Genomic DNA, 19,163 nt, shown 5'->3' on the forward strand with positions numbered 1-19,163 from the left:
GACTGGGCTAGAGGTGGAATTGATAACCAACACTGAGTTGGCCAAGGGAAGAAAGAGCAGAGGGTCTGGAAAGAAGGATTAAAAAGGAACGCAGCATAATTAAGGCTGCAATCTTATGCACACTTACCTGGGAGTATACCCCATTGGCTATAGTGGGATTTACTTCTGAGTAGACCTGCGTAGGCTTGGGCTGTAAGACTTCTGAGGCAACGTGCGCAACAGAACTAAACTCGACTGTGCTACCCAGTTGTATGCCTATTGAGTATGCTTAGATAGGGAAAATTAGCAAAGTAGCATATGAGCAAATTTGTAAAAGTAAGTGAAGAATAAATTAGCAAACTAATGTAATGAATTTTTTGTGCTTTTCTGTAGCCAACACTGTTCTTTACAAGATTGGTATTTGTGTCTTAAATTACAAGATTGTGTCTTTGTGGTATTTGTGGCTTTCTAGCACTGACATAAGGGCAATGCAGTTCTGAGGTAAGGGAACAAACATTCCCTTACTTTGAGGAGGGCTCCATGAGTGCCACCCAACTGCAGGATGCTGCATACGTCCCATTGGCACCGCTATGCCAGTGCTGGAAAGCACTGACATAAGGGGTTAGGATTGTGCCCTGAAGCACCCCCTGCCAATCTGCTACCTGAGGAAAGTGTCTCAGACAGCCTCATAGATGAACCAGCTCTGCAGAGAGGTGTACAAGCACAGGTGATGCAGCACATACAGCCTGAGCCTATGAATGTTTACTCATAACTAAACCTCAGTCAGTATACAAGTAAGATGCCAATAGTACCTGAACAGGCTGATTCACCTACCAGATCAGGTTGCAACCCTATGTGTACATAGAGGTGCAGTCCTAATCTAAGTCAAGATTCAACACAGTTTACTCAGGCTTTTTCTGGCTCAGAATTGGAATACTTGAAGCAGAGCAGCAGGAAAGAGGTGAGGTAAAGTATTCAAGCAGGTACAGGTACAGGAGTCTTCACTCCTGACTGAAGAACAACAAGCTCACACACTTCAGAGATAAGAGACGGGATCACAGAGAATGCCTTCTGGGCAGTCTGGAGTCGAGACATAGGGCACAAGCCTAACCAGGTCTACTCAGAAGTAAGTCCTATTTTGTTCAGTTTTTTTTAGTGTATGGCATATAATACATGCACTTATATATCAGTTAGACTAGATCAAATGTCAGTGTCCAGTTCATGCAGCCATTCACGGACAGAGTAAACGTCACAGAAAGTCAGACCATGGGCCAGTATACGCCCTCAGTTTGCAACCAGACACAATGTGATACATGGTTTGGTGGGAGAACCCGCAATCACACTGAGGGGTAGATGCTAGCCCCCATTTAAACATTGAGTCCTGACAAACACCTTGTAGGGTACAGATCTTATTCAAAGTTTTCCAGTGCTGACGAGGTAAGTCAAAACCTGTCACCTTAAGTGTAGGATTGTCTATATATCTACCCATTTCTGGGTGTTTGACTGCCCATTTAGCTTTCCATTGGGCATTGATGTTAAAATTGTTGTTCAGATGTTGTGCGAGTGCCAGAGAAGTCTTCCTGGATTTGTTTAATGGGGTTTACTCAGGAAAGTGTGCTTAGGATTGCAGCCATAGTCTAACAATGCTGGGGAGATTAACATTTGTTTCTGGACCAAGGACCAGAAGTGTCAAGCTCACTTTCTTTCTTCCCCCCCCCCCCCAATAAAGGGAGCAAAGAAAAGGAAGCAAGCCATTTTGTGAATGGATGTTGGTTTAATTCTCTCCAGTTGCTAAGGGCTAATGAACAGGAAGCAGTGTAAAGTTGATAGGGTTGTTTGCCACCAGAGCCTGTCAGCAATGAGTAATTTTTAGGAGTCCTACATGTGTAAAAGGATGCAGATACTGGGTCTCAAGCATATCTGGAAACCGAACTCTTTAACCTGGACTTTACTACCATTAATCTCAGCTGTCTATGGACTTGTTGTACTTAATGATGGTACAGAGGCGTTCTCTGCCCATGCTCTGAGATGCATGGTATCACCTGATAACATCTTGCTTGTAAAACCAACCTCAACAAGTCTGCTTCACCCTGCAGATCCATTCGTCTCTCCACTGTATGTAGTTCACAGCAGTTTATCACTCATGGGGTGAAGTAGGTAACTGGTTACTTCTCTTTCAACTCTTCCTTTTTGCAATTCTTGCAATTTTGCAAGGCCTGTTTCCTTTTTAGAATTTGAATGATTAAAATGATTAAGGGTGCAATCCTAACCAACTTTCCAGCACTGGCATAGCTGTGCCAGTGGGGCATGTGCTGCATCCTGCAGTTGGGGGGCAGTCGTGGAGGACTCCTCAAGGTAAGGGAATGTTTGTTCCCTTACCTTGGAGTTGCATTGTCCTTATGTCAGTGCTGGAAAGTTGGTTAAGATTGTGGCCTAAGTTATCTGATCTGTGGTAAGGACCAATCTGAGAATGAAGTTTTGAAAACAGCTTTGTTCTTGTATAGGTCTAGGTTGTCCCAATGAAAGTTTCAGAGAATATCAGCATATTTGGAAAGTGAATGGAGCTTAAAGTGGCAAGTAGGAATGACTTGATAAGCAGAGCTGAGGACAGAGCTTTGTCCATAGCTTTTCATGGATCCTGGTGTATTGATGCATATGAAAACCAGAAAACCAGATGTCATAACTGCAAAAGAAGACAAGGCACCCCAAAATGTAGGACATCCAAGAAAACTGTATGACATGACAAAATAAAAGCTAAAAACATTTGTATATTGATTTCATGGGGTTAATTTAAACACTATATTACTTATTATTAAGTTTAAAACTATATTACATATAATTTATTAATTACAAGAAGGCTCTGTGCTGCCTGCTCACAGGGAAAAGGAGGACATTTAAGTTATTTTCCAGAACACGAGGCTAAAAAAGAGGACATGTCCTTGGAAAAGATGACATCTGGCAACCCTGGCCAGAAGTAAATCCTACTGAATCCAGCGGGGCTTTCTTCCAGATAAGTCTATGGCTGCAATCCTATTCACATTTGCCTGGGAGTAAGGCTGCAATCCTAGCCACACTTACCTGGGAGTAAGCTCCATTGATGGGATTTACTTTTGGGTTTACTTCTATAATTGGACTTACTTCTGAGTAGACATGCATAGGATTGGGCTCTGAGTCTCACTGAACTCAATGAAACTTACTTCTGAGAAGAAATGCATAGGATTGCAGTGCAGCATTCCAGGATTAAGCTGCACAAAATCAGCAATTAAAAGCATACAGATGGGATTGTTGTTATGCTGAAACATAACAAAAATCCTGTTTGTTCTGATAAAGCCAAGCTTTCATCAATCACCATCAATCTTATTTGCAGTGCAAGAACTGGGTAAATTCAAACCTCAGCTATAAAAAGTTTGCATGCAAACCAAGGTAAGCTAGTATCCCTATGATTCCATCAGATCAATGGAATTACAAATATCATTGGAATTTATGCCGAAGTTATAAACACACATAATAATAGGGAGTAAGTTTAACAGAAAGTGTGACTGAGACCTATAATACATTTGAGGGGAGATGTGTGGGTGCCTCCGACTGGCGTCTCCCTGGTAACGTAGCTGCAAAAAGTGTAATGTGGCATCACTGCAGTTGTGTTTACTGTCCCCCTGCAAGCAGCAGCCAAATGGAGAAAAGACAGCTAAACGATAATGGAATTATTTCATAGTGGATATTTTATATATATCATACACTAGTAACCTGGCTCAGTAGTGTCCATGCATCTCCCCGTAATGTGCACTTTGGGCCTTGCTTCTGTGTAAACACCTCTAGGTTTATGCTCCACATTGATAGCCCAATCCAATGCATATTTATTCAGAAGCCCCACTGTGTTCAGTGGTGTTTACTCCTATTGCATTACTTCCTATCACATTACAAGATAATTAACTTACTATTGCTATGAGAGCATTATAATTAATGGTGAATTGTCACTGTGTTTAGCTTGCATAATTGTAAACTTGTTCCAAGATCAGCCTAGTTTCATTTCCTCTTGCAAATTGACTCTGCTGTTTTCAGCTTGTTTTCCTGTACTTATATAAGGGCGCAATCCTAACCCACTTTCAAGCACCGACATAAGGGCAATGCAGCTCTGATGGCCTGATCCAGTGGGGCTGTTCTTATGTAAGGAAACAAACATTCCCTTACCTTGAGGAGGCCTCCATGAGTGCCACCCAACTGCAGAATGCAGCACATGTCCCATTGGCACTGCTATGCCAGTGCTGGAAAGTTGGTTAGGATTTGGGCCTAAGAGACACTCACACATATATATATTAGGGGTCTGCATGTGTGTTTGTTCCTTTTGAGAATTTTATTTCATGCATCTGATAAAGTAGTTTGTAGTCCACAAAAGCTTTTGCTGAAATAAATGTGTTTAGGTGCCACAAAACTCTGTTTTTGCTACTACAGACCAATGCAGCTGTCCCTCTGACAGTTCCTCCTAGGTAAGGGTTCATACATTTGCAGCCTTAATAAAATAAATATCTATAACTGCAGATGCAATGCTAATGGTTGGTGGAATTTTTTAAATAGAAAATGTACATTGGTAGTAGCTCATTGTTTTTGCTGATCGTGCAGTTATTATGTGCATGCTGCAATCAGTTCTTAAGCACTGCTGGCTTTGTTGAGAAGAAAACTTAAAATACAATCATTTTGATTTGCTTTATTTCTTTTGATACTGTTTCCACTAGAAAATGATTTAAAGTCACATCAGGTTGTATCTTAGGAATAGAATTTGTTCTGACAATGAATGCACCAGTGAAGATTCAATAACTTTGGTATACTCTAATGCAGGGGTGCTCATACTTTTTTGGCTCGAGAGCTACTTTGAAACCCAGCAAGGCCTGGAAATCTACCAGAGTTTTTTTTACAATGTTCGCACCATCATAACATATAACATTTATGTGTACAATGTATGTTGGTGTACCTTGAGCCCCACTGAGTATGACAGGACTTACTCTTGAGTAGACATGCCTAGGATTAGGCTGTGAGGCTGCAATCCTAGCCACACTTACCTGGGAGTAAGCCCCATTGAGTACAATGGGCCTTACTCCCGGCGTTTCCTCCCAGAGGCACCTGAAGGGGGGGGTCAGCACTCCACGATCTACTCATTTTGCCTCGCGATCTACTGGTAGATCGTGATCCACCTATTGAGCACCCCTGCTCTAATGTCATACTATCCCTCTATACATCCATACATTCTATAGATTATACATACTATACATCTGTATAGCAAAAAGTACAGGGCATGTTCTAATTATTTGATTTTTCTCTGTAAACCGCTTTGTGAACTTTTTGTTGAAAAGCGACTTATAAATACTGTTAATAATATTAATCATCATCATCATCTTTCTGACTTGTATTCAGTACAAGTAACCACATAATGCTTGTATGACATACTATTAAATATGCAACAAATATTAAATTAAAGATTTAGTCCTTTTTAGTCCTTTAGATTAAAGTCCTTTTTTGGAGCAGCCTTGAGCCCTTTTTAGTCAAAAAGCATCTTGTAAATTCTTAAAAATATATTCCCTTTAAAGTATGTTAAAAGTTATCACAACTGGTTTGATCTAGGGCTAATTTGTCCCCTGTGAAAGGTGTGCCAATAGATTTGTTGTAAATGATCAAGATGAACCTTTGTTTTTCAGATAATGAATTGGGCAGTGCAATCCAAACTTGCACTGGAACAAGGAGGCTGGTAGGCCTGCCCCATATCCAGCACGAGTTTGGGGCTATCTGCAGCTCAGCCCAGGGCAAGGGGAATTTCTTCCCCTTGCACTGGGGAGAGCTTCTGCAGCCCTTAAAGAGGTGGTGTAGATCTGAGCAGCCTGGAGCTGCCATAGGCTCCCTGGGAATGGGGATAGGATCTGGCATAAGTGCCAGGTTCTGGCCCTGCCCCAGCTCTCCTTCAGACAGCCTACAAGCCTGCCCACTGCCCGCCCTCCCCCCTGCCCCAAAACTCCTCCCTCCCACCCTCCCCACACACACCCAGATCCCTGTGCCTGGGGCCTGTGTCACTGGGAGGCTAGCACGTGTCTTTGCACAGGCCTTCTTGACTCCCAAGTTGATGCAATCATGCGTTATAGCCTGGGCCAGCGCAAGGGACTTGCACTGACATAGCACATCCTTTGGAGTGTGCTCTAATTTGAATTTCCCAACAATAAATTACCTGTCAGCTCTTTAGCCAGGAGAAACTATTATGTTCATAAAATATCCTCACATCATCAGGTCTGTAATAGATTGATTTAAAGCAAGACAGTTAATTTACTCCAATGAAACTAAAGTAGCTTGACTGCTCTACACAATAGTTTGCACTGGTCAGGACAAGGGCTCGGGTACAATAAAATCCAACTTAAGGAGCTTGCTATTTTATAAAAATCAAATGTAGCCTTTATTAAAAGCCAATGAAATCCACTGTATGCTTGCAAAATGTTAAGGTTTTCCGAGTGCCTGTCATCCAAGATCTCAGCAGCATACCTGTCATGACAAGTAAACATTATTCCCCGCTTATAGATCAAATAAACTGTGGCTGGTTTTGTAGGAGTGTTTTTGGGTGTGTGGGTGTGTCTCAGTTATATTTAAGAGCTGCAAACCATGCAGTATTTGGGTATTTCATTGCAAGATCTCTGTTTGTCCAACAGAATGCAGGAAATTAGTAATGTTAACACAGATATAGTTCAAATGTTGAGTAACCTTCATCATGTAGACCAGGGGTGCCCAAACCCCGGCCCGGGGGCCACTTGTGCCCTCAGAGGCTCCCAATCAGGCCCTCGGAGAGCCCCAAGTTTCCAATGAGCCTCTGGCCCTCCAGAGACTTGCTGGAGCCCATGCTGGCCTGACGCAACTGCTCTTAGCATGAGGACAACAGTTCTTCCTCTCATCTGAGCTGTGGGATGAGGGCTCCCTCCACTACTTGCTGTTTCATGTCTGTGATGCAGCAGTGGCAGCAAAGGAAAGGTCAGTCTTGCTTTGTGCAAGGCCTTTTATAGGCCTTGAGCTATTCCAAGACCTTCATTCATTCATATAAGTTCCATCTCTAATATATTTATTTATGTAAATTTATTCAAATTTTAAATTGTAAATTAATTCTTTCTTTCTTGGCCCCTGACACAGTGTCAGAGAGATGATGTGGCCCTCCTGCCAAAATGTTTGGACACCCCTGATGTAGACCATGCATTGTGTATCAACTGAAACTTCTTAATACAGAGTGCCATTTCATCACACAGCCTTGAAGTTATGAAGGAAAAGTTCTGACAAGTGAGACCGTCCCTAGTCTTTCATCATGGTTGTTTTCTTCTATCTGACCCAGAGAGAATCAGAGCCTCCCCCTGGCTCAAAAACATAAGAAAAGCCCTGCTGGGTAAGGCCAAAGGCCCATCTAGTGCAGCTTCCTGTATCTCACTGTGGCCCACCAGATGTCTCAGAGCTTGATCCTTAGCATGTCTACTCAGAAGTAAGTCCCATTAGAGTCAATGGTTTATTTATTTTATAGTTTATTAGGTACATAAGGTTACATAAAGTTACAGTAAGGCAGCAAATGCTAGAGGCACAAATATCTAGGAAACATATCAGCAATAAAATAATAAAGCTAACTGGCTATCTCTATTAATACCTATCTCTCACCTGGGTCAGTTACTCTTGTAGATCTCTTAGCTCCAGGCTACCTGTGAGGCCAGATGCCCATGGTGGACAATGGAGCTCACAGCGTGCAGGATGTTGCACCCAAAAAACTCTGCCCAAGAAGAACTCTGCCCTTGGGGCACTCATTATTATAGTTCTTATGCTAATAGTACTGAGGTGACTTCATACTTATTTAGACTGTCCAATCAGAACTTTTGAGGACAGAACCTTCTCAGAGTGGGTCTGGTTGCTAGCCCTCCTAGTTCTTACCCCTCCCAACTGGAGATCTATAGCTGCATTTCATTCAGGCGCCCCTCGGTCTACTGAGGTGTTAAACATTCCAGTGGGTTGTAATTCTTATTGTCTGTCCTTTCTGGCCCTTTTGTTTGTTTACTCACATTCTTGCAGCTAGGAACTTCCAGCCACTTCTCCATTACCGACTTACTAGTTTGGTTCCGACTTGGTAGTTTGGTTCAGGCTTCACATGCTAACCTAAGCCTAAACTGTACATATTCATGACAGGGGTTTACTCCCCGGAAAGTGCGGCTAGGATTGTAGCCTGAGAGCACCATCCTAAGCATGTCTACTCAGAAGTAAGTCCCACTAAAGTCAATGGGGTTTACTCCCAGGAAAGTGTGGCTAGGATTGGAGCCTATGAACCCAATTCTATGCATGTCTACTCAGAAGTAAATCCCATTATAATCAATGGGCTTACTCTCAGGTAAGCATGGTAGATAGGATTGTGGCTTCATTCCCAGAACAGCAAACAGTTCAGACATGGACCACTTTCAAGAGCGTGCAGGTACTGGACATAACGTCGTGAGTCATATCAGAATCACGTGACCAGCCTACACAATTAGCCGCTCCTATGCTCGTCCCTCCCCCTTTCAACTGCAGGTCTCCATGGAGAAGGGGGGGTCCTTCTTTAGGTCTGTCTTCATTAGTGCCTGCTCACATTTGCAGCACCATAACCTGGAGGTCAGGATTTTTCCGTCTGTGGGCCAGGCAGAGGTTTGTGTACGCGCTGTCTTTTCTTTTTCCCGCGAGAGCCTTTTCAGATAGGCAATTGTGAAGACACCCGCAACGTCTAGGCCCCCTCCCCGCCGTCCTGGGAGGAAGGGGCTTGGGAAGCAGAAGCCCCGCCCTCTTTCTTTTCGGCCTCCGACGCCATTTTGTAGGTACACGGGTCGTGTGGGCTGCTCCGCTCTGGTTATTCGGTTGCTGCCTCGCGGGGGGGTCTGTGGAGTCCTGGTACGGGGGGGGGAGCTGGGGCTGGGCAGGCAGCCTGGCCTGGCGGTGCGGTGCGGTGCGGGGCGAGGCGAGGCAAGGCAAGGCGAGCCGAGCCGAGCCGAGCCGAGCTCCGTGGAGGCTGGAACGGCCTGGCGAGCCGGGAAGGGGGAGCAAAGGAAGGCTGAGGCCGTGTGGAAGGCGAGGGAGGGCGGGGGGCTCGTGGCCGGAGAAGGGGGCCGCGCTGGCCCCCGGGAAGCCGGGGAGTAGGGTTGCTGCAGACGCACGTGGCGCAGGCTGACGCCTCCCTCGTGGCTGAGGCCTCCTCCCACGAAGCCTGATTCTTTAAGGCCGCTTCCCCTCCTCAGCGAGGGGGTGTTTAGTGGGAGGAGGGAGAAGGCTGTGCGGTAGGTCAGTGGTTCTTTGCCCAGCGTGTCGCCACTGTGGCGAGGAGTTCCACAGACTAAAGACACACTGGGCAAAGAACCACTGGCCTACCACACAGGGCGGTGGTGGTAGTGGCCTCCCTACCACTGGCGACGCCACAGGACAGCGGGATGACCTTTTCTCTCTCGCATAGCCCCAGAACCAGGGGGCAGCCACTAAGAATGAGTGTTGGGAGAGTTGGAACAGGCAGATGAAAATATTTTGTTATCCAGCTTGTGCGTAGTCTGTGGAACTGCTTGCCACAGGACATGGTGATGGCATCTGGGCTAGATGCCTTTAAAAGGGGATTTTAAAGTGTGTCCTTCCCACACAGCACCAGAACCAGGGGACAGCCACTTAAACTGAGTGTTGGGAGAGTTAGGACAGACAGAAGGAAATATTTCTTTTCCCAGCATGTAGTTAGTCTGTAGAACTCTTTGCCACTGGATGTGGGGATGGTGTCTGGTTTAGAAGCCTTTAAAAGGGGATTTTAAAGTGTGTCCCTCCCACACGACACCAGAACCATGGGAGAGCCATTAAAATTGAGTGTTCAGAGAGTTAGGACAGACAGAAGGAAACATTTCTTTTCCCAGTGTGTAGTTGGTCTGTGGAACTCCTTGCCACTGGATGGGGGGATGGTGTCTGCTCCAGAAGCCTTTAAAAGGGGGTTGAACAGAGGAGAGAGGCAGATCATAAATCAAATAAATAAATAATGAATAACAAATAAGCTGGAGGCCAGATGATAGGGGGGGCACCAGGATGCAGATGGCTTGTGAGCTCTCTGAAGCATCTGGTGGGCCAATGTGAGATACAGGAAGCTGGTCTGAATGGGACTTTGGTATGATCCAGCAGGGCTCTTCTTCTGTAACTTGGGATATGTGTACCCCTAGGTACTTGCCAGGAAGAATTGAAAAGTGGGGGGGGGGAGGCCTGTCTTGTTGGATGGGCAAGGTGAGCAGCTAGCTTGCTGCAAAAGCCCCACCAATTCCTACTTTCTGATAATCAATTTGTGTATTACCAGCTATGAATCAGTTGTTGAAAATGTATAAATTTGAAATTATAGCAACTATATTAATTACAAACATTTTGCTAATATGAGAGATACAATTTATGGAAATGGACTGCCAAGAGTATGCAAGTGAAAAAACATTGGGAATCACTGGTGTAGAGGGTTCGCTTTGCATACATGGTGTCCTGTGCTTGATACTGTATCTCTGGGGTTGAAAAGGTTTGGGTAGGAGGGTAAGGAAAGCTCCCCTTAGAGTACTGTTGCTGCAGCAGATAGTACTGTACTGGGCTGCATGGATGAATGGTCTGAGTCGATGCAAGACAGCTTCAGATTTAAGTGATAAAGCTTTTCCTGGACTGTGCAACCACAGGAGTCAGGATGGGGAGCTATGTGTTAGAATGCTCTTGGGACACAATCATTTTTGACATAAGGCAAGTCAGTAACCTTCTTTCTAACATGCTGTTTTTCTACTTTTTTATCTAAAGTTATAACACCGTCTGCAGTTTGAAGTGTTACAGTCCAGGAAAAGATTTAGCACTTGAGTCTTCTGGATGTCCAAAACAGACCCTAAATCAATGTCCTTCCATGGACTGAGCACAAGAGTCTCCCTTATTTCAAATTTGCCTGTAATTGGCTTACGGCTTTTGAAACACAGTGTCTAGCAAACCAAACTAGTCTCAATATTTTTGTCTCCTTTAGAAGAGAAGGCTGAGTGTGTAAGATGGGGTTTACTGTTGATTATTTTTTTAAACATAAGCTTCTAAAACGGCAGTTCTCAAACTACCACCGTGACCCACTTCATTGGCTGCAATGGTTGCGTTGTGCCTCAGAATGCCTTGTGGCTTTCATTTTGTATCAGCCCTGTGACCCACCAAAAATGGGTTGTGACCCACAGTTTGAGAATAGCTGTTCCAAAAGTTACCTATGAGATTCTGATGCATATGGGCAGTTACAGCTCTCTGGGTTTTAAGATGGAGAATTCTTTGCTATATTTGAGGCTAAGCTGTTCATCATGGCAAGACATTTCATAAGATTTGGTCTCTGTTCCTATTAATTACAGAGGTTCTTCTTGCTCCTTATTGAAGCATATACTGGAACAACTGAGCAACTTTGGTAGTAAACGAACCTGTGAATTGTTTGCTTGTGTGTGGTACCTAGTGTTTTTAGCAAGCATATTGCATACAGGAAATTACTCCAGTGTGTACAATAATACACATACTGCACTATTTTGGGATGGTTTGCCTACATTTTGCTGATTAGGAAAGTAGGAAGCAATGCCCCACAGGAGAGTAAAGCAGGAGGGTCAAGCTTGTATTTTTCTCTTGTCCTGAAGTGCCACAGAATCTTGCTGCTTAGGCATTTTTGTTGGAGATGGGCCATTAATAGCAGACATACAGGAATCTGCTCTCATTTTATAAAATGTTTCATGGTGATTTAATTTGACAAAATATGTTTGGTCGTGTTTTTGAGGTAATCCCTGTGCTAATAAGGCTTGGTGCTGCTCTGGTAATTAAAGTACAAACCATTCTTCTGCTTGTACCCTTGGACACAATCCAAAATAAGTATCATAGTTAAATATTTAGATGGTGTATTTTGTAGATGCTGGCAATGGTTATCTGTTCATTATCTAGGTGATAAATGCATATTTTATTTACGCAGTGGTGTGTTTCTCTCTTTAGTAATCAGACAAGATGACCAACACAAAGGGGAAGAGGAGGGGGACACGTTATATGTTCTCAAGGCCTTTCCGCAAACATGGTAAGTACCTGTGGAGTAGCGATTTTTCAACCAGTGTGCCACAGCACACTGGTGTGCTTTGAGTGGTCTGAAGGTGTGCTGTGGGTGTCTGGGGAAAGGGTAATATACTAGTACGGGGTGTCAAACTCATTTCATACCAAGGGCCGAATGGCATTCATGATGCCTACTGAGGGCTGGAAGTGATGTCATTAGGCAGGAAGTATTGTCATTAAACAGGTCATAACCAATAATAAGCATTTTTTATCACTTAGGCTCCGCGGGCCACATCCGGCCCCCGGGCCGTATGTTTGACACCCCTGTACTAGTAGGTCATTGGGAATGTGAGTCCTCCGCCCCCCCAGCCCAGTGTGTCTTGTCAGTTGTCGAAAAACTGATGGTGTGCCTTGACCATTTCAGTGCCTTGTCAGTATGCTGTGAGATGAAAAAGTTTGAAAATGGCTGCTGTACAGCCTGCTTTTTTGGCCAGGGAATTGTTGCTTTCAGTGATACTAAACTGAATTGTTAAATGTTAAGGACTAATTAATTGTTAATGTTCTAGTAATTTGGTTTGAGCTCCCTTGAGGATCCTTATGGGTGGAAAGGGGAGATAAAAATACTTCCAATAAATTAAATGGGATGAGAATTAGCAGTGTTCATGGAGCATCCTTGTTGCTGAAAAATGTAATATTCTCTCTGGCTAGTGCCTTGGATAATTCCAGCTTTTATTTGGTTCTCCTCTATTGGTTATTGCTAAGAGAAGGACATTGAACTCCACTCTTTATTTAGGAAACTATGTAACATAAGAACAGCCCCACTGGATCAGGCCATAGGCCCATCTAGTCCAGCTTCCTGTATCTCACAGCGGCCCACCAAATGCCCCAGGGAGCACACCAGATAACAAGAGACCTCATCCTGGTGCCCTCCCTTGCATCTGGCATTCTGACATAGCCCATTGGGGGAAGAGAATGCTTGTTTACTCTTTATAGTCTGAGCTCTCACGTATCACAACTTTAAGACATTTGAAAGCTACTTATAACACCTATGACTTGCTAGTTGCTGCAGTAACCTAATTACTGCCAGGGTAGTGTAGTGGTTTGAGAGATGGACTTAGACCTGGAAGATCTAGGTTCAAATCCCCCATCAGCCATGAAGCTTCCTGGGTGACCTTGGGCCAGTAACTTTCTCTCAGCCGCACCTACCGCACAGGGTTGTTGTGAGGACAAAAGGAGGGGAGCAGCTGTGTATACCACCTTGAGCTCTTTGGAGGAAAGGCGGTATAAAAATGTGAAAAATAAATCATGAACATAAACTATCAAGTTCTTATGGATTGCTCTGAAAAGATATTGAGTGGTTTCCAATTTGTATATATCAAATATGACATTCTTGCACTTTTCATAATAGGTGTTGTCCCTCTGGCCACTTACATGCGCATCTATAAGAAGGGTGATATTGTGGACATCAAGGTATATTCTTTGTTTTTAAAAATAATGGTACCATCTTAATATTGGTTCACTGTAACTTCCATGAAATACTTACTAGTTTTTGTGATTGCCCTAATGTACTTGGTTTGTACCACGTTTGGACAGCTCTCCCATGCTATTGTATAAAAATATATGATGCAGCTGTAATACAATTAAGCATTACTACTGCAGAAAGTAAGAATTTGATTATGCCTATGGAATTATGCCCAAATGGGCTGCAAGTCCTGGATGCCGAGTACAGATTTGGTGAAATGATTTGATATTTCCTATATGTAAGCTTGTTGGAGGATCTTTTTTGGTTTCTGATACTGCTATTCATCCAACACCTTATTTTAATGTTAAATTTCATGACCTGTTGGAGCATTACCTGCTAAGTCTTTGGGTCTTGACACTCTGGCGCTTGATGATGACTGTCTCCTATGATTGCTTTATAATAGCAAAGTGAGCAAATCATTTCACCGGCACTGAAAGCAAGCCAGAGATGTTCTCAGACTCTTCAACCTACCTAATTTTGTTTGCCTGCTTAAATAATTCTAAAGGGGGGTAATTTGGAGCATGCACCAGTCATTGGGCCACACAGGCTATGCTTGTACATAAGACAGGAAGCCATAAGTATTCTGACAAACTTGTTCATTTACTTGAATGTGCATGACATGACTTTTTGCAAAAGTACAAGAGGCGGTCTGTTGCTCTGTGCTTTCAGGGGAATAGTGTATAAATTTTGCCCAAAACATAGGGGCAGTTTGTGTTTTGTTAATCTTTAGATGGATACTTGTTTTGGTCTGCAAAGCTCATGTTGGAAGACTTTGTACAGAACAATAAATCATAAAAGGTTTAGATCAAAAGAAAATTCTAGTAAACCCCTTAGAATGTTAAGAGTTGGAAGGATAATTGAGTCCAACCATCTGTTCAATGCAGGGAACTACTATCACAGTTATGAAATGTTGTGCTATTACTGATAACTGTTTCAGGAATATTAATAAAATCAGTTTTACTCATTCAGTAACAGGAGTTGTAGTTCCACACACTTGCCACTTTTATTTGGGATAAAAAGTCTCTGGTGTGTTTTCTTTTATTAACAGGGCATGGGCACAGTTCAGAAAGGCATGCCTCACAAATGTTACCATGGCAAGACAGGGAGAGTGTACAACATCACTCAGCATGCTGTGGGCATTATTGTGAACAAGAAGGTTAAGTAAGTATATTCCTCCTAACTTGCAGTTTTATTTGAAGCTTGATTGTATTAAAGGGCTTTTGTATCCCCCTTCACTTTGCCAGTTAGACATCTCTTGTCTCTGCTGGCCATTCAGGTGGGGTAAAAAGAATATCCTTTTAAAACCCAGCCAGATTATGCTTACTTGGCTTGGATCCTGTCAGAGGAAACAGATTTTGAAGAGTATTGCAGAACCTGAAAGTTTTTATATTCCTGAACTAATCTGAGTTGGTTCAGTGAAGAGAGATCTTGCTTTGTTGCCTGGTCTTTGAGATCAGAATGTCAGCTTCAATCTCCTGCCAGTGTTGAAATCATTAGTTTTTCTGACAGATGTTGGTATCTTCCTTTTTAGGGGCAAGATTCTTGCCAAGAGAATTAATGTGCGCATTGAGCATATTAAGCACTCTAAGAGCAGAGACAGTTTCTTGCAGCGTGTGAAGGAAAATGAAAGAAAGAAAAAGGAGGCAAAAGAGAAAGGCACTTGGTTTCAACTAAAACGCCAGGTAATATATAGTATTAACTGTACTAATTAGATGAATACAGCCAAAGACACACACCATGGTGTGGTCTGTAAGCCACTAACTGGTATTCAAGCAAGTTTTAAGTTATTATTTGAAAGAAATAGGAGGAGCCCAAGGTATTTAACACTGTGAAGGGGAACCAGGTAGATGTGTGAAATGTCAGACAACAAATGTTAACGTGTCTTATTTCTTAAGGAAAGCTGTGTTTTGAACAGCCATAAGTACTACAAATAACTTTCCTGCATGTTCAAAGACTTTTTTTAGCTGCATTTGGCTTTTGTATTGCACTAGGTAGCAAGGATAGTATAGTAGTTTTGATGTTGGACTTCGACCTGGAAGATCCAGGTTCAAATCCCTGCTCAGTCACAAAACTTCATGGGTGACCCTGGGCCAGTCATTATCTCTCAGCTTAACCTACCTCACAGGGTTATTGTGAGTCAGAAAAGGAGGGATGGAACTAGGTACACCTCCCTGAGCTCCTTGGAGACGGGGCAGTACAGGTGGCCCCCCGCATCCATGGGGGTTCATCCCCTGCGAATATGGAAACAGCAGATATGAGGAAATGCTATATTGATAAACATGCCCATTGCGATACTTTTTTATTTCTATAGTAGCACTTGCAGTGCGAGTATTTCTTGCTTAAATCTTCTCGCTGAACAGAAGAAACCAAACTTGCAGGCAACTAGCCTACATGCTACAGAGAGTAGGAACTCTTTACTTCCTGTTAGTCGCCATTTAGCATGCAGGCTGGTTAACTGGATGTTTGGTTCTTAAGTTAGTTCAGCAAAAATGTTTAAACAAGAAATACACATGCTGTAAACACTGCTACAAAAATGAAAAGGTGGATGTGCAGGGAAGGTCCCCCTAGTTCTGCAGATAAGTGAATTGGCGGATACCGGATCCATGGATATGGGGGGCTATGTGTATAAAAATGTGAGAAATGGAGTCCACTTACATTGCTAGCAAATATTCTGACTGCAAGTCGTATGGGAGAATTGCTGTACTGTACACAATTAATAAATGAAAGCACTGTTACATGACTTGGCCTGTTAAGGGTTAGAGCAAGGGAGCACAATCATTAAGACAGAATCATGGAGGACAAGTCTGTCAATGGTTACTAGCCATAAAGCTATGTGCTACCTCTAGTTTCAGTGGTAGTATGCCTCTTGAGTACCGGTAACAGTGGAGTAATGATGAGAGACGAATATGCCTTCTCTGCTGCTTGTTGTCTTCTGAGAGGTTGTTGGTGGTTGACTAGATGGGACTTTGGCCTGATCCAGCAGGGCTTTTCTTATAATGGTCTCAAAAGGACTAAGTGATACAGGTGTGAAGTTGATGTGGAATTCATGCAGCTACTTTTCACACAGCAATCACTCTTGGCTTCCTTAGGTTCAAAGTATTTTGCTTTTGAGCTCTGAGAACTGTATTTCCACAGAAAAAATTTAACCTTCTGGGAAGGCATGCAGATTGTACATAATAAATGCACAATTATTCACACAAATGGTGCAGGAAATCTTGATAAACTTCCTCCTATTATTGAAAGCAGGTACTAGATGACTGTTGATCTTGATCTGATATTGAAATTTGTTACTGTTCTCTCCCCAGTAATGTTCTTGTTCCCTTCCTCCCATACAGCCTGCGCCTCCAAGAGAAGCACATTTTGTGAGAACCAATGGCAAAGAGCCAGAACTTCTGGAACCAATTCCATATGAGTTTATGGCATAGTTTATATGAACCAAATAAAATGTCTTGTAGGGAACTGAAATACATGTTGGTGTGCTCATGTTTATTGGTTTTGAACAGCAAGTATTGTTTTGTTGAAAAATGCAGTGTTTGGCATGAATGAGTTGAATTAAGGCAGAAATTCCGATGACAACCAGTTTAGCCCTTAAGAGCAATCACTTGTTGTTCTTAGTTGCCCCTTATAGTTTGGACCTTATTTCATCATCCATGCCCCAAGAAATTATTTCTAGAGACTGTCTTATGAAGTTTGTTTATTTTAAATTGAAGCAAGTGAGTTTCAGTTGAAGGTGCCATGAAGTACACTTCATTTTGACTTGCAGAGCTTCTTCTCTGTGCATTGATTTGGTGATTATGCAGTCCGTTTTCTTTATGTGCAGATTTGCTATTTGTGAATTTGCTTATCTGCAAGTGGCAGAATTGCAACCTATCTTTTGTTATCTACGAATCTGTTCTCACCCTAATACTATGCTGGTGCCGCATCAAACGGGCATTGGTTTTGGCCTATGGAGAATTGTTGGACACTTTTGTGTCCATTTCCAGACTTGCTGCACCATCTTGGGGGCTCCCAACGGAACCTTCACAACCCTGTCGATGCTGAGAGGCTAATGATGAGTGGTTTGAAAGGCTTCCTGAGGGCTGCTCTGGGGCCAAGGGGAGGAGCTAAGACAGGTGTGGTAGAGGAGGAAAGTTGAAGCAACCTCCTGTCCACTGCTGATCTCCAAGACCTCATTGTTTGTTTTTTGTCTGCATATATTTATTTTTATCTATGGTAATAGTAAAAGAAAAAAATAAACAGCATTAATACAAAAAGTACATAAAATACATAAACAAGAAAAATAAAAAGAGAAAAAAACTACATTGAATACCTCTAAATAGCAAGAGTGAAGACAAAACATTCCAATTATGTACTGCATTTATATTAATCTAAATTTCCATTCTTACAAAAACTACATCTCAACAGTCCCTCTTATGACTAATCTTCAAATCCAGAACTAATTAAATCATTTCTCTTGCAAAAAGTCAATTACTAGTTTCCAAACATTTATAAGTCTTCATTGATTTTTTTAAAGTCGTACGTTTATCCATTTCTACAAAGTCCATCACTTTCATCCACCATTCTTCTATTGACGGTATAGCCATGGCTTTCCAATATTGTGCATAAAATCTAGCCGCACATCATATATAAGAACAAAATTTCACATCTTTTCCCCACATATTCATCTGTCATGCTCAACAAAAATACTTCACATTTCAACTGTACATTTGTTTTTAAAATCAACCATATCTGTGCGTATATCTGTGACCAATATTTTTTTGCTTTAGAACTTGCCCACTGCATGTGGTTAAAAGTTCCCTCCTGTTTTTTGCATTTTCAACACCTATTTGACATACTTTCATACATTTTTGCTATTGTTGGGCCAGCAACTTTCAAGGAGTCAAGGGATATCCAATATGAAGAAATCGCTATTGCCACAACCTCAACTCATCAAGGGCTATCCAGCATGGAGAAGGAAGAATCGGATGTTCATGATGTAGATAAGCCATTGCTATCATCCATCCACATATACTTCAAGTTAAGATTCAGGTTAATAAAATTCATAGAGTGTATGGTGAAAAAAGTTGCATGGAACATAACCCATTTTCCCCATAGGCTCAGTTATTTGGAATCTGCTAATTTGTATCCACTAGGTTTTCCAGGAACCTAACCCTAGTGAATAATGAGAACTGATTGTAATTGGGACTGTAAAACACAGGTTTAGAAGATCAGAAGTAAACTGCATTGTTTCACAATAAAATAGTTTTGTTTAATGGGAGAATGCATTACATGCTTAGCATGTTGAGAGCAACAGCTGATGAGAGTTGGTCCGGGTACTTCCTTTTATCCACACAATAAGTAATAGCATTTTAGAAGTGCTTAGAAAATACCGAAGTGCTGCCTTTATCAAAGTCCTTAAGTAGAGCATTGACCCCCCTGTGAGGAGTATTTATGCAACAACATGGTTTTCATGTAATGTGAAGGTTGCTATCATGCTTGAAGTTAGTAAAAATACCAAAGTTGCTGGAAGCAGCAGATAACGATCCTGTCATGGATAGGTGGTTTTCAAGCTTTCTTCCTCTTCAGGTAAACTTTTTCAGATCAGCTTGTCCAATGTCCTATTTGATTA

The 19,163-nt window shown here is 42.5% G+C and overlaps 1 protein-coding gene and 2 non-coding genes across 5 annotated transcripts; all 3 read left to right on the plus strand.

Annotated features, from left to right (window-relative positions):
* Positions 1-8,793: 8,793 nt before the first annotated feature.
* RPL21 (ribosomal protein L21) lies at positions 8,794-17,020 on the plus strand. Of its 3 annotated transcripts, none has more exons than XM_066620540.1 (6): positions 8,794-8,819; positions 11,983-12,061; positions 13,442-13,503; positions 14,604-14,716; positions 15,087-15,237; positions 16,891-17,020. In XM_066620540.1, exons 2-6 carry the CDS (start codon positions 11,995-11,997, stop codon positions 16,978-16,980), a joined length of 483 nt encoding a protein of 160 aa, XP_066476637.1. In that variant the 5' UTR covers positions 8,794-8,819; positions 11,983-11,994; the 3' UTR covers positions 16,981-17,020. The 3 variants fall into 3 exon arrangements, with proteins under 3 accessions (XP_066476637.1, XP_066476635.1, XP_066476636.1); XM_066620538.1 differs by having other exon boundaries at positions 8,797-8,815; XM_066620539.1 differs by lacking the exon at positions 8,794-8,819 and adding an exon at positions 8,830-8,892.
* LOC136647077 (small nucleolar RNA SNORD102) lies at positions 13,919-13,994 on the plus strand. Its single transcript, XR_010794245.1, has one exon. It is a non-coding gene; the product is annotated as a small nucleolar RNA SNORD102 (small nucleolar RNA).
* On the plus strand, positions 14,778-14,909 carry LOC136647094 (small nucleolar RNA SNORA27). The gene has a single exon (XR_010794258.1). It is a non-coding gene; the product is annotated as a small nucleolar RNA SNORA27 (small nucleolar RNA).
* Positions 17,021-19,163: the final 2,143 nt, after the last annotated feature.

This window comes from Tiliqua scincoides, chromosome 3, assembly GCF_035046505.1.
Source record: "Tiliqua scincoides isolate rTilSci1 chromosome 3, rTilSci1.hap2, whole genome shotgun sequence".
In the NCBI taxonomy this organism is placed as follows: domain Eukaryota; kingdom Metazoa; phylum Chordata; class Lepidosauria; order Squamata; family Scincidae; genus Tiliqua; species Tiliqua scincoides.